Consider the following 13,792-nt stretch of genomic DNA (forward strand, 5'->3'; position numbering starts at 1 on the left):
CATTAAACAGTGACTCCACTATACAGGACAAAAGATACAATGGCAGATGTTTTAACATAGATAGGGATCAGGGTTAGGTGACCACCCTCATGGAACAGATATCCTTGGGAGCATTGTTGATCTGGCACTTTGAAGTGCAAAAGAAGTCCCCTAATCTAGCTGAGTAGACCATTCTCTGTAAACCCCAGGCCCTAAGACTGAGGGAAAGGAGGAGAGGCCAGTCCTTTGTCCATTTCACCATCTAGGGGTGGAGGTAGTGGGAAGGAAGGGAAAAGTCGGAACAGAAGTGAGTGCTTCAACATTGGGATAATGTTGTAAAAAAAAAAAAATTATGCAGGCATGGGTTCTGTCAATAAAAAGTTATAATTATTTTAAAAAATGTGTTGGCTCTCTGAGAGGAGAAGGAGGAAGGATATATTAGGCAATACAGATGAGATTAAAAACAAAAGAGAGCAATAATAATAATTTTAAAGAGAAAAAAATTCATAACCCAACTGTTTCCTTTGTTGCAAGCAGACCTTATAGTTCCATTAGTGGTCAATTACATCCCTGCCCACCAAATAGGAATATGTATATTCTATATCAATTATTTCTCCTTAATTTGTCCCTTCAACTGAACTTTCTTTTGTGAAAGAATAAATGCCTAAATAATTGATATAAATTTCAAGTTATTTGAGAAAAAGCAGCTTAGCATTTATTTATCAAGATCAGATCTAAAAGTCAAAAGCTTCAAAAAGGAAACAAATAATGTTTTAGGCAGAAAGCAAGTTAGAGAAAGTTGACCCTGAAGTCAAGAAGTCCTATGTTCAAATGCTGACTCTCACTTGTGGAGGTGCCAGTCTGGGCAAATCAGTGATGAAAGTTTCAGAATAGTTGACTTCCATGAAAGTTAACAACAACTACAATAAATTCTCAGTTATGTCATAATTAAAATAGTTTGTCAATTGACACTACAATTTTCATTTTAGATATTTGTTACTTTGCAAAAATTATTTCTGCAGCTTATACAAAATATTAAATCAAGCAAAACTGTGACATCTCTTATTTCATTATTTGAAAAGGATGAGATGTCAAACAATTCATTTGAATTATTCCCTATGTTTAGTCAATCTACAAATTTGTTAAAAGCTAAGTTTTGTTATGAGGATGAGCCTTTGTATTAACAAAATAAAATATTGAAAAAAAATGAAAATGTTTGTGTTTTCCATTTGGTCATTTTAGATAGAACAGAGAAAATATTGAATTAGTCAATGCCTAGAGGGGAAAATTAAAATATGCATGAAATTGTCAATAGAAACAAAATTATATTTAGAAAAGCTTGTTCTATTTAATTGAATTCTTTACTTAGGTCTACTTGATTTTATCAAATATTTCCGTATATTGCCTCTGATCACAGAATAACAGATTAAGTTTATTACTAGGTATTTCGTAGAAATGCCAATTTCATGTGCAAGGTATACATGATTTTAAAAAGCACACTAATTTGTAAGATATGTATTGATATAAAACATGGAAAATGAGCTCCCTAAATATATTCCACTATGAAGAAAAATGCACCTTTCCTGTCTTTGTGCCATAAACACCCTGTGACCTCGTCACAGAAATACCAGAGAGAATAGGGAAGAACACAAATGAAGTTTCTGAAGATGCAGTTTTCTTTAACAATGCTAAAACAGCATTAGCAATATTATCTAAGCCTTTTGACACATTTTGTACCTTAATATATCTAATCTTGTGCTGTATTGTCCCAAGTATGAGGGGAAAGACTCACCATGAATTCAGTCTGGAGTAAATGAGAACTTGCCATAGTGTCCCTCAGCTGTGACCTTGTGAGAATCCGGCTGGCTGACTGCAGATACTCCATTGCTACTTTCTCCCGTGGTGTTGGTACAGTCACAAAAGGCTCAATGCTCCCCAAACTACTCATGTCCAAAGTAAGAGACACATTGGATCCTCGTCTGCATTTGAAAATAGTTTGGTTCTGCATTAGTGAAATTATTTAAAAGAAGTAATTACTAAAAAGGTGACTTTAAAATGTTTATCTCCTTTAAACGAATTAGATGAATTTTCTTCTGTGATTTTAAATTTGACCAAGGCAGCCAAATACAATTCTTTCAGATGAGTTTATTTTCATACTTAGAATACCTGAAATTTCATTATTGTGGATTCTATATGCACCAACTTAGATCATAACCCCTCTAATACTTTGAAGATGGTCTTTAAGAACTGCAATTGCTGAAAAATTGATTACACTGTGGATAATCCACTTCAGACTTCATTGATTGGAAATAATAGGGTATGAAAGAATGAAAAGTTGAAGATGATTTCAATATTATGAGCCTTGTGGGTTTTCAATTTTTGAATGTTTATAGAGAAGGGTTAGAAGTACTATCAGATCAGATATTGTCAACTAACCCAATTTTTCTTCCTTCTTTCCTTCCTTCCTTCCTTCCTTCTTTCCTTCCTTCCTTCCTTCCTTCCTTCCTTCCTTCCTTCCTTCCTTCCTTCCTTCCTTCCTTCCTTCCTTCCTCTCTCTCTCTCTCTCTCTCTCTCTCTCTCTCTCTCTCTCTCCCTCCCTCCCTCTCTCTCTCTTTCTTTTTTTCTCTCTCTTCTCTCTCTCTTTCTCCCTCTCTCCCTTCTGTCTTCCTCTCTCTTTCTCCCTCCCTTGTTTCTTCCCTCCCTCCTTCCCTCCCTCCTTTTTTCCCTTCCTCCCTCCCTTCCTTCCTTCCAAAATTGGGGTTAAGTGACTCGCCCAGGGTCAGACAATGCAATGGCCTCTCAGTCAGAGAGGTTAGAGAACAGCAATTGCCTCTCCTTCTCCTTGTATCATCCTCTCACAAGAGTAGATCCATTCTGCAGGTCTGGGGTTGGATTTCTAGCAGCCACTGTCAGGTGGCTCCCATATATTCCAACAACTCCCTTGTATTCCAACAGTGGCATTCATCAGATTTGATTATTGTATAATAATGATGTTGTTGTATACATTGATCTCCTAGTTTTGCTCATTTTTCTTCACATCAGTTCATGTAACATTCATGTACCATAACTTATTCAGCCATTCTCCAATTGATAGGCATAAACTTAATTTCCAGTTTCTTTCCACTACAAAAAGAGCTGCCATAAGCATTTTTGCACATGTGGGTCCCTCTCCCTCCTTTAAGATCTCTTTGGGATACAAGTCCAGTAGAAACACTGCTGGATCAAAGGGTATGCACAATTTGATAAATTTTTGAGCATAGTTCCAGATTAATCTCAGAATGGTTGGATCCATTCACAGTTCCACCAACAATGTATTCCCATTTTTCCCAATGTATATCCCAGTTTTCCCACATCCCCTCCAACATTTATCATTATCTTTTCCTGTCACTGTAGCCAATCTGAGAGGTGTATAGTGATATCTCAGAATTGTCTTAATTTGCATTTCTCAGAGCAGTAGTGATTTAGAGCATCTTTTCATATAATTAGAAATGGTTTTAATTTCTTCATCTGAAAATTGTCTGTTCATATCCTTTGACTATTTATCAATTGGAGAATGGCATTGATAAATGGTCAAAGGATATGAACAGACAATTTTCAGAGGATGAAATTGAAACTATTACCACTCATATGAAAGAGTGTTCCAAATCATTATTGATCAGAGAAATGCAAATTAAGACAACTCTGAGATACCACTACACACCTGTCAGATTGGCTAAGATGACAGGAAAAAATAATGATGAATGTTGGAGGGGATGCGGGAAAACTGGGACACTAATGCATTGTTGGTGGAGTTGTGAACGAATCCAACCATTCTGGAGAGCAATCTGGAATTATGCCCAAAAAATTATCAAATTGTGCATACCCTTTGATCCAGCAGTGTTTCTATTGGGCTTATATCCCAAAGAAATACTAAAGAAGGGAAAGGGACCTGTATGTGCCAAAATGTTTGTAGCAGCCCTATTTGTAGTGGCTAGAAACTGGAAAATGAATGGATGCCCATCAATTGGAGAATGGCTGGGTAAATTGTGGTATATGAATGTTATGGAATATTATTGTTCTGTAAGAAATGACCAGCAGGATGAATACAGAGAGGACTGGCGAGACTTACATGAACTGATGCTAAGTGAAATGAGCAGAACCAGGAGATCATTATACACTTCGACAATGATATTGTATGAGGACATATTTTGATGGAAGTGGATTTCTTTGACAAAGAGACCTGAGTTTCAATTGATAAATGACGGACAAAAGCAGCTACACCCAAAGAAAGAACACTGGGAAACGAATGTGAACTATCTGCATTTTTGTTTTTCTTCCCGGGTTATTTATACCTTCTGAATCCAATTCTCCCTATGCAACAAGAGAACTATTCGGTTCTGCAAACATATATTGTATCTAGGATATACTGCAACATATCCAACATATAAAGGACTGCTTGCCATCTAGGGGAGGGGGTGGAGGGAGGGAGGGGAAAAAAAATCGGAACAGAAACGAGTGTCAATATAAAGAAATTATTAAATAAAAAATTTAAAAATTAAAAAAAAAAAAATAAAAATAAAAATATCAAAAAAAATAAAAAAATAAAAAATAAAAAAAAATTGGAGAATGGCTCAGATTCTTATAAATTTGAATTAATTCTCTATATATTTTAGAAATGAGGCCTTTATAAGAATCTTTAAGTGTAAAAATGTTTTCCAATTTTATTGCTTCCATTTTAATTTTGTCTGCATTGGTTTTGTTTGTATAAAAACTTTTTTTAACTTAATATAATCAAAATTATCTATTATGTATTCAATTACTAGTTCTAGTTCTTCTTTGGACATAAATTCCTTCCTTCTCCACATATCTGAAAGGTAAACTATAAACTAACCTATGTTCTTATAATTTCCTTATAATATCATTCTTTATGTCTAAATCTTGGTATGTAGTGTTATGTGTGAGTCAATGCCTAGTTTCTTCCATACCAGTTTCCAATTTTCCCAACAGTTTTTGTCAAATAGTGAATTCATATCCCCAAAGCTGAGGTCTTTGGGTCGTCAAACACTAGATTGCTCTAGTTATTGATTATTTTGTCTTATGATCATAAGCTATTCCACTGTTTGACTACTCTATTTCCTAGCCAGTACCAAATGGTTTTGATGACCACTGCATTATAATATGGTTTTAGGTCTGGCATAGCTAGGCCACCTTCAGTGGCATTTTTTCCCCATCAATTCCCTTGAAATTCTTGACTTTTGTTCTTTCAGATGAATTTTATTATTATTTTTTCTAAGTCTCTAAAATAATTTCTTGGTAGTTTGATTGATATGGCATTAAATAAGGAGATTGAGCACTTGATATTTTCCAACTGATTAGATCTAACTTTACTTGTGAGGAAAGTGTTTTGTAATTGTGTTCATATAGTCCCTGACTTTCCCTTGGCAGATAGATTCCCAAATATTTTATACTATCGATATATCATATACTATACATTATATACTATATCTATATTTTTGTAGATATTCTTCTATTTCACTTAGATTGTCAAATATATTGGTATATAGTTGAGCAAAATAGCTCCTAATTATTGCTCTAATTTCCTCTATTAGTGGAAAGTTATCCTTTTTCATTTTTGAGACGAACAATTTGATTTCCTTCTTTCCTTTTTTCTAATCAAATTAATTAAAGGTTTGTCTATTTTGTTAGAGCTTTTTCATAAAACCAATTCTTAGTTTTACTTGTTAATTCAAAAGTTTTCTTATTTTCAGGTTTATTAGTCTCCCCTCTTATTTTCAGAATTTCAAATTTGATATTTAATTGAGGGTTTTTAATTTGTTCTTTTTCTAGCTTTAGTTGCAAGCCTAATTCACTGATCTTCTCTTTCTCTATTTTATGCAAGCGAGTAAAGAGTTAAAAAACAAATTCCCCCAATAACTGCTTTGGCTGCATCCCACAAATTTTGGTATGCTGTCTCATTGTTGTCATTCTCTTGGATGAAGTTATTGATTATGTCTATGATTTGTTGTTTCACCCATTCATTCTTTAGGATTAGGTTATTTAATTTCCAATTAATTTTTGGTCTATTTTCTCCGGGCCTTTTATTGCATGTGATTTTTATTGCATCATGATCTGAAAGAATGCATTTACTATTTCTGCCTTTCTGCATTTGATTTTGAGGTTTTTATGCCTTAATACATGATCAATTTTTGTATAGATTCCATGAATAACCGGAAAAAAAAGTAAACTCCTTTCTGTTTCCATTCAATTTTCTTTGTTATCTATTTTGTGGTTTAATTTATCTAGTTCTGAAAGAGCAAGGTAAATCCCCCACTAATATAGTTTTGTTGTTTATTTCTTCTTCTCTGTCTTAACTACTTCTCTAAGAATTTGAATTCTTAGATTGGAATGTTTGTATTGATATTGCTTCATTATCTATGGTATTCTTTAGTAAAATATAGTTTCCTTCCTTATTTCCTTTAATTAGATCTATCTTTGATCTGAGATCAATTCTGTGTTTCCTGCCATCTTATTTATCGTACATTATGTTTTTTTCTTTCTTCCCCCCCCTTCTTTCCTCTCTAGTATTTTGCTTCTGATCATCATTTCCCTCAAATAACTCTCCCCTTTAGAGCCCTTCCCCCTTTCTTACACCTTTCCTTTTACACTTTTCTATAAGGTGAGACAAGTTTCTCTATGAAACCAAATATGTCTGATATTCTCTTTTGAGTCAAATCTGATGAGAATAAGATTCACATAATGCTTTCCCCCCTCCCTTCTTTCCCTCAATTATAATAGGTCTTTTTTGCTTCTTCATGAGTTGTAATTTCTCTTATTTTACTTCCTTTTTCTTCTTTTTCCAGTACAATCCCCTTTCCACCTCAAGTTTCTTTTTCATATTATCATAACGGAATAAAATTATATCCATACTCTCTAAATATCTCCATAACAGAAAAATAGTTCTCAAGAGTTCTTTCCTTTTTATCTTTTTATGGCTTCTCTTGAGTTCGATGTTTAGAGATCAAATTTTTTTGTTCAGGTTGTCTTTTCATTAAAAATAGGTGGAATTCATTGAACATTGAATGTTCATCTTCTCCCTGAAAGATAAGGCTCATTTTAGGTGGATAGCTTATTCTTGGCTGTAATCCAAATTCCTTTATCTTTCAATATATCAGATTCCAGGCCCTTCAATCCTTGAAAAAGGTGAAAGCTGCTAGGTCCTGGATAATTCTAATTGTGGCTCTTCAGTATTTCAATTGTTTCTTTCTGGGTGCCTGCAATATCTTTTCCTTAGTGCAATAGTTCTTAAAATTTAGCCACAATATTCCTTGGAGTTTTAATTTTGGGATTTCTTTTAGGAGGTGATCAGTGAATTCTTTCAATGGCTATTTAATCTTTTGATTTGAACATCAGGGCAATTTTCCTTTATAATTTCCTGTAAGATAATATCTAGGTTCTTTTTTTCATCATGGCTTTCAGGAAGTCCAAAAATCCTTAAATTGTCTCTCCTAGACCTATTTTCTAGGTCAGTTCTTTTTCTTAGGAGGTATTTCCTATTTTCTTCATTTTTTTTTTTTTTTGGTTTTGTTTGACTGATTCTTGAAGTGTTATTGAGTCATTCACTTCCATTTGTTCAATTTTAATTTTTAGTATATTATTTTCTTCAGTTGCCTTTTTTAGTTCCTTTTGTATTTGGCCAATTGAATTGTTTTGTTCATTGCATTTTTTGGTGTGTGTCACAAATTCTGTTTTTTAAGAAATTGCTATCTTTTTCATATCTATTTTGTAGGGACTTATATGCCTTTTCCATTTCATCAAATCTGTTTTCTCATCCTTTCTTACAAAGATCTCACTTCCTTTCCCTAGTTTTCTTCTCTCTTTTAAGATCCTTTATGAAATCTTCCAAAGAAAGCCTTGTGAAATGGGGACCAGCTCATATCTTCTTTTGGGGCTTCATCTGGAGTTGAATTTCCTTTAGGAACCACAGGATTTGAGGTCTCTCCTCTCTCTCCATAAAAGCTATCTGTGGTGAGAGTTCTTTTTTTTTTTTTTTTTTTTTTTGGTTGCTCTTTTTTTTTTTTTTTTTTTTTTTTTCAGGCCTTGAGGTCTTCTCTTGTAAGGAAGCAACAGATGCTTTACTTTGCCCTGGGGCAGTTGTGCTGATTGACTTCTAGTGCTGAGTAATTTTGACTAGGTACTTCGTGCTTCCAGGGCTCAGTGGTTTTAAATTTGTCTTTTGTAGCAAATCTGCTAGATCACCCACTTGCAATCAGGGCAGAGTAGCCTAAGAGGCTCATAGAAGATTCCCAGGTGTGTGGAAGCTGCAATGCTCTGACTCCCCACCCCAACTCCTTGCCCCTGGCTCCCTATGCTGCAGTCTGGGCTTAGCCGACTGTCCCCCTGCCTATTTGAAACAGACTTATTCTGAAGTTCTTGCAGGGTATCCTCTTCTGGAAATGTATTGTACTCTAAATATTTGTGGGTTCTGTAACTCCAAAACCAGTTTAGAGACTTAATCTATTGTTGCTTTGAGAGAAAGTCAGAGGAGGTCATAGAAAGTCATGTCTGCTCTCCACCATCTTGGTTCCACCCTCTTTGAGCTTATCTATATTTCTTTTTTTATTGTAGCTTTTTATTACATATATCTTATATATGGGTATTTTTGTATATGGGTATATATATATATATATATGTAATTTTTCAGCATTGACAATTGCAAACCCTTTTGTTCCAATTTTTCCCCTTCTTCTCCTACCCCTTCCCCCAGATGGCAGGTAGACCAATACATGTGAAATTTGTTAAAGTATATGTTAAATACAATATATGTATACATATCCATACAGTTATTTTGCTGCACAAGAAGAATCATTGAAATAATGTACAATTAACCTGTAAAGGAAATAAAAAATGCAAGCAGACAAAAACAAAGGGATTGGAAATGCTATGTAGTGGTTCACACTCATTTCCCAGAGTTCTTTCACTGGGTGTAGCTGGTTCTATTCATTATTGAACAAATGGAACTAATTTAGTTCATCTCATTGTTGAAGAGAGCCACATTCATCAGAATTGATCATCATATAGTATTATTGTTGAAGTACATAATGATCTCCTGGTCCTGGTCTTTTCACTCAGCATCAGTTCATATAAGTCTCTCCAGGCTTTTCTGAAATCATCCTGTTGGCCATTTCTTACAGAACAATAATACTCTATAACATTCATATACCACAGTTTATTCAGCCATTCTCTAATTGATGGGCATCCACTCAGTTTCCAGTTTCTAGCCACAAACATTTTTGCACATAAAGGTTCCTTTCTTTTCTTTAAGATTTCTTTGGGATATAAGCTCAAAGATCTAGGTATAAAGAATGAGAATATAAACAAATTAGAAGAACATAGGATAGTTTACCTCTCAGACTTATGGAGGATGAAGGAATTTGTGATCAAAGAAGAACTAGAGATCATTATTGATCACAAAATAGAAAATTTTGATTATATTAAATTAAAAAGCTTTTGTACAAACAAAACTAATGCAAACAAGATTAGAAGGGAAGCAATAAACTGGAAAAACATTTTTACAGTCAAAGGTTTTGACAAAGGCCTCATTTCCAAAATATAGAGAGAATGGACTCTAATATAAGAAATCAAGCCATTCTCCTTTTGATAAATGGTCAAAAAATATGAACATAATTTTCAGATGAAGAAATTGAAACTATTTCTAGCCATATGAAAAGATACTCCAAGTCATTATTAATCAGAGAAATGCAAATTAAGATAACTCTGAGATACCACTACACACCTTGAAGATTGGCTAGGATGACAAGAAAAGATAATGGTGAATGTTGGAGGGGATGTGAGAAAACTGGGACACTGATACATTGTTGGTGGAATTGTAAATACATCCAGCCATTTTGGAGAGCTATTTACTACTGGGCTTATATCCCCAAAGAGCTTATCTAGATTTCAACAAAACATCTGACAAAACTCCTCACATTCTGTTCTTGTATTGAAAACTTATAGATTTGGGTTTGGTCACAATTATACAAGTAGATAGTTAAGGACCAGAGTTATCACCAATGATTAAATGTCTATTTGGAAGGAAGCTTCACACACTTCTATTTAGTTCCTTTATTGTTTGACACTAATTATGAATGAGATAAAGACACAGATATCATTTTTATAAAATTTAAGGATGATACAAAACTATTAGGAATAGCTAACATATTAAATAATAGGGTTGGGATCCTCCCCCAACTTTAAATATCTCATTTTGATTTGAATGTAATAAAATAACTTAAAGTTTAGGTAAATGGAGCAAAAAAAATCTTAAATATCTAATTTTGGGTTCAGTGTAATAAAAAATTTAATATTTTGTGTAAACCAATTTCCTATTTTTCTCCTCTGGTTATAAATCTGACTACATCAGTAAAACAATTCCTTCACAGGAACCTACTGGCACATATTGGGACTTGTTTTTATTTGAGCTCAAGAATCAACTTCATAAATATAAAAAAAAAAAATATGGAAGCCTAGCTGGACAGTTGTTCATATGAAAAGTTGAAAAATTCATAGGGTTTTAAATAATTATAAACTCAATCTAAATTAATTTGAAATAGTAAATCAAAACAAAACAAAAGAAAAAAATACAATCTTAACCTTCATTGGACCTTGGATAGATTTCAGAAAATAGTGATCCTGTTGAATTCCACCCTGGTGAGGCCAACTCTAAATTCTGTGTTTGCTTCTGTTTGCCACATTTTAGGAAGCCTTTTGATAAGCTTTAGTAGAAGTGTAAGTGGTAATTTTGACACCTTGGGCAAATAATACGAATTAAACTATAGGTAAACAGTTGGAAACCATGACCTCAAAAAAAATTGTATTTTGCAATATGAAAATAATATGGGAAGTAATCAAGATAAAGTCACTTGAATGAAAGGAAAAATTAGTTATTATCATTGCTCCCAGATGGCTATTTTGAATAACTTCCTATTTTAATGAATTATTCTTCATATCCAGGTGCTAAATAATTGTTTTTATGTTAAAGGGATAAATTTATACATTCATCAATGTCCATTTGTGTGATTTTTTTCTGGAGCAAAATTCTAGTTATCTTGCTTTACCTGCTACAAATTATATTGTATCTGGACAAATTTGAATAGGTCATCTTCAAGATTATAATCTTTGAGTATAGTTCAAGAAATTAAGAATATTTAACAAGGAAAAGAAAAGAAGAAAGCCACAGTTTTTGATAATTAGGAACCCTGATGCCTTGAAAGGAAAAGAGGAAAGCAGAGAAGATAAAGCAGACAAAAAGGAGAGATAAAAAGAAGAAAGGAGAGGAAAAAAGGAAAAATGGAGAAGAGCAAAGAGAGGAAAAAAAGAAAGAAAAAAGTTCGTGTTGATATAAATGTAATTAAATTCCTAGGGATGAAATAGTGGAGCTCGGTTTTGTCAAATTTCCCTGGTGAAGTTTTCCCAAAGGATATGCCATTATGGAAGAAATGAGTATAAAATAGATCATTCCTGTATGTCAGATTAGTACTTGGAAAGATAACAAATTATATCTTCATTAAAAATTAAAAAGATTAATTATCCCCACATAGTGGTCTTTTTTATTCTTGTCCCCAAGTCTTTAACATATTAATGCTGAACATTGAGAAGGAAGTTCATTATACTTCTGAGTAGTGATATAAAATCTAAAAGTCATTTATGAATGTATATAACTTTTCCCCTTTGAAGTGCAAGGCACTGTTTCTACTGATTGTTGGGTGTGTTCCATACTAAGGAAGTCTGAAACCAAATGGCAGCTGTTGTTGTGGAAATGGAAAAATAAAGAGCTCTCTTGAGATCAAAGAAATGCATCACAACCAAAAAACATAAATATAATAGGGGCATTACAGTTCCCTGAACCATCGGTTGGCATCAAATTATAGTATGGAAGAGATGTATTTCATGCTATAAAATGTATTCTTGTGTTAGTTTTATTATATTGAAAAGAGCATTAGCTGTTTTCAATCTTTTGAACATATAAGTGGAAACCCTTAATTTGATGGTCATTAAATCCACCATTTTTATTTAAAAAAAAATAAAAGGAGAACAAAACAGAACAAAACATTTTCATGTGCCTAGCAGAAAACATCAGGGAAGGATTTAAAATATAACAATAAATTACTGAATCAAGAAAGGAAATATAATAGTGGAAGAAATTACATTCATGAGTGTCTATTTTTTCTTCACTTCTTTGTGGGTTGTTTTGTTCTCTGCTGTGCACTTTTTACTTTATTTTTTCTCCTTTCATCCTCCCCACCTCCCCTCAAGCTGACTATACTTAAGCAAGGATATATTTATATATGCAGACATAGATATACATATATGTATGGGTGCACACACACAGCACCCCCTCCCTCACATATGCACACATTTCTTTCCTATCTCTGCTAACTTGTTACTTTAATTCTGCTCTTTAGCTTGCCTTGCTATTACCTAACATTACTTGGATAAGAATAATGTGCCCTGCTTCAGAGAAGAACAGCCATCTGAAAGAAGCAAAAATTGTCTGTCTCAGCAGTAGGCAGATCTTTGGGGAAGACCAGGAAGCAATTTAGTAGAGTTGAGAGAACTCTTTTGAGTTCTGGTCAGTAGGCTTCCTTGTCATAGAACTGTATTAGAAATCTCCTTTCATTACTTTTACAGGATTAAAAAAAGCACTAATAATGCCATGGGCTCCAAGTTCTGCCTCCTATCACAAGTATCACAGTGAAAGTGATGTAGCTCAAGGTGTGACAAATTCCAAATGTATCCAGAGAGACTAGATCTCTTTTTTGGGGCAGGGGAGGAGATGGTTTGAGTGATTTAAAGTTTATTAGGCTTGGTTAATACTTAAAAACATCCTTGAATTAACAGTAATCAGTTGTTATAGCAACAAAAACTTTTAAAGCCTTCCTCTCAAAAAAGAACAACAACAACAAAAAAACTTGTCTTCTTTCCCTCCCTTTACTTTCCTTGTCACTCATCCCTCCCACCTTACATTTTTACAGATTTTGGAGGGGTATATAATATATAATATATGATATATAATATATAATATATAGTATAGTGTTGCCTGTTTAATCAATTCATAATGTTAATAGGTTTTCAGAATTATGAGCCCTTCTCCCCTATCTAATGTCTCTGTGTCTATTCTTCCTTTATAACTCCTTTGTATAACATAATTGCTATTTCTACTTTAACTCTGCTCCAATCTTTCGTCTGAACTACCCTTTTGCTGATGTCAATCTTAAACATATGGTATATATTTCTATGTAAAAAAAAGCCATTTTTTATGTCAAGTTCCCTGAAATTGATCTTTGATATTAGCTCTTACATGTTAAATTTTCTATTAAGTTCAGTTTCAAAGTCCCAAAAATCTCAAAGTTCTTTAAATGTCCATTTTTTTTTCTCATTCAATATTATGGATAATTTTGCCAGATGTGATATTTTTGGTCACAGGCCTAGTTCTTTTGATTGCTGGTATATATGACTGCAGGACCTGCAGTCTTTTATTGTGGCTGCTGATAAGTCCTGAATAACTTAAATTATGGCTCTAGTGTATTTGAATTTGTTTTCTTGTTTCTTGCAAAATGTTCTCTTTGATCTGGGTGTTTTAAAATTTGGCTATAATATTCCTATATGTTTTCCCCAAAGGATATCTTTGAGGTGGTGATCAGTGGATTTTTTTCTATTTCTACTTTCTCCTTATGTTCTGTCACTTCAGGACACTTTTCTTGGATTATTTCTTGCATTATTGGGTCAAGACTCTTTTTTTTTTCCAGAACTTTCAGAGAGTTCAATTATTCTTATA

The 13,792-nt window shown here is 33.4% G+C and overlaps 1 protein-coding gene across 4 annotated transcripts in view; it reads right to left on the minus strand.

The window, feature by feature from the left end:
• PTPRR (protein tyrosine phosphatase receptor type R) overlaps positions 1 to 13,792 on the minus strand; it is a 394,529-nt gene that overhangs the window by 88,464 nt on the left and 292,273 nt on the right. For all 4 annotated transcript variants that reach the window (XM_052000767.1, XM_052000768.1, XM_052000765.1 and 1 more), the window contains one exon: positions 1,772 to 1,958. In XM_052000767.1, the coding sequence (XP_051856727.1) occupies positions 1,772 to 1,958 (187 nt within the window). The remainder of the gene's footprint in view (positions 1 to 1,771; positions 1,959 to 13,792) is intronic.

Source organism: Antechinus flavipes, chromosome 5 (genome assembly GCF_016432865.1).
Source record: "Antechinus flavipes isolate AdamAnt ecotype Samford, QLD, Australia chromosome 5, AdamAnt_v2, whole genome shotgun sequence".
NCBI classification, from domain to species: domain Eukaryota; kingdom Metazoa; phylum Chordata; class Mammalia; order Dasyuromorphia; family Dasyuridae; genus Antechinus; species Antechinus flavipes.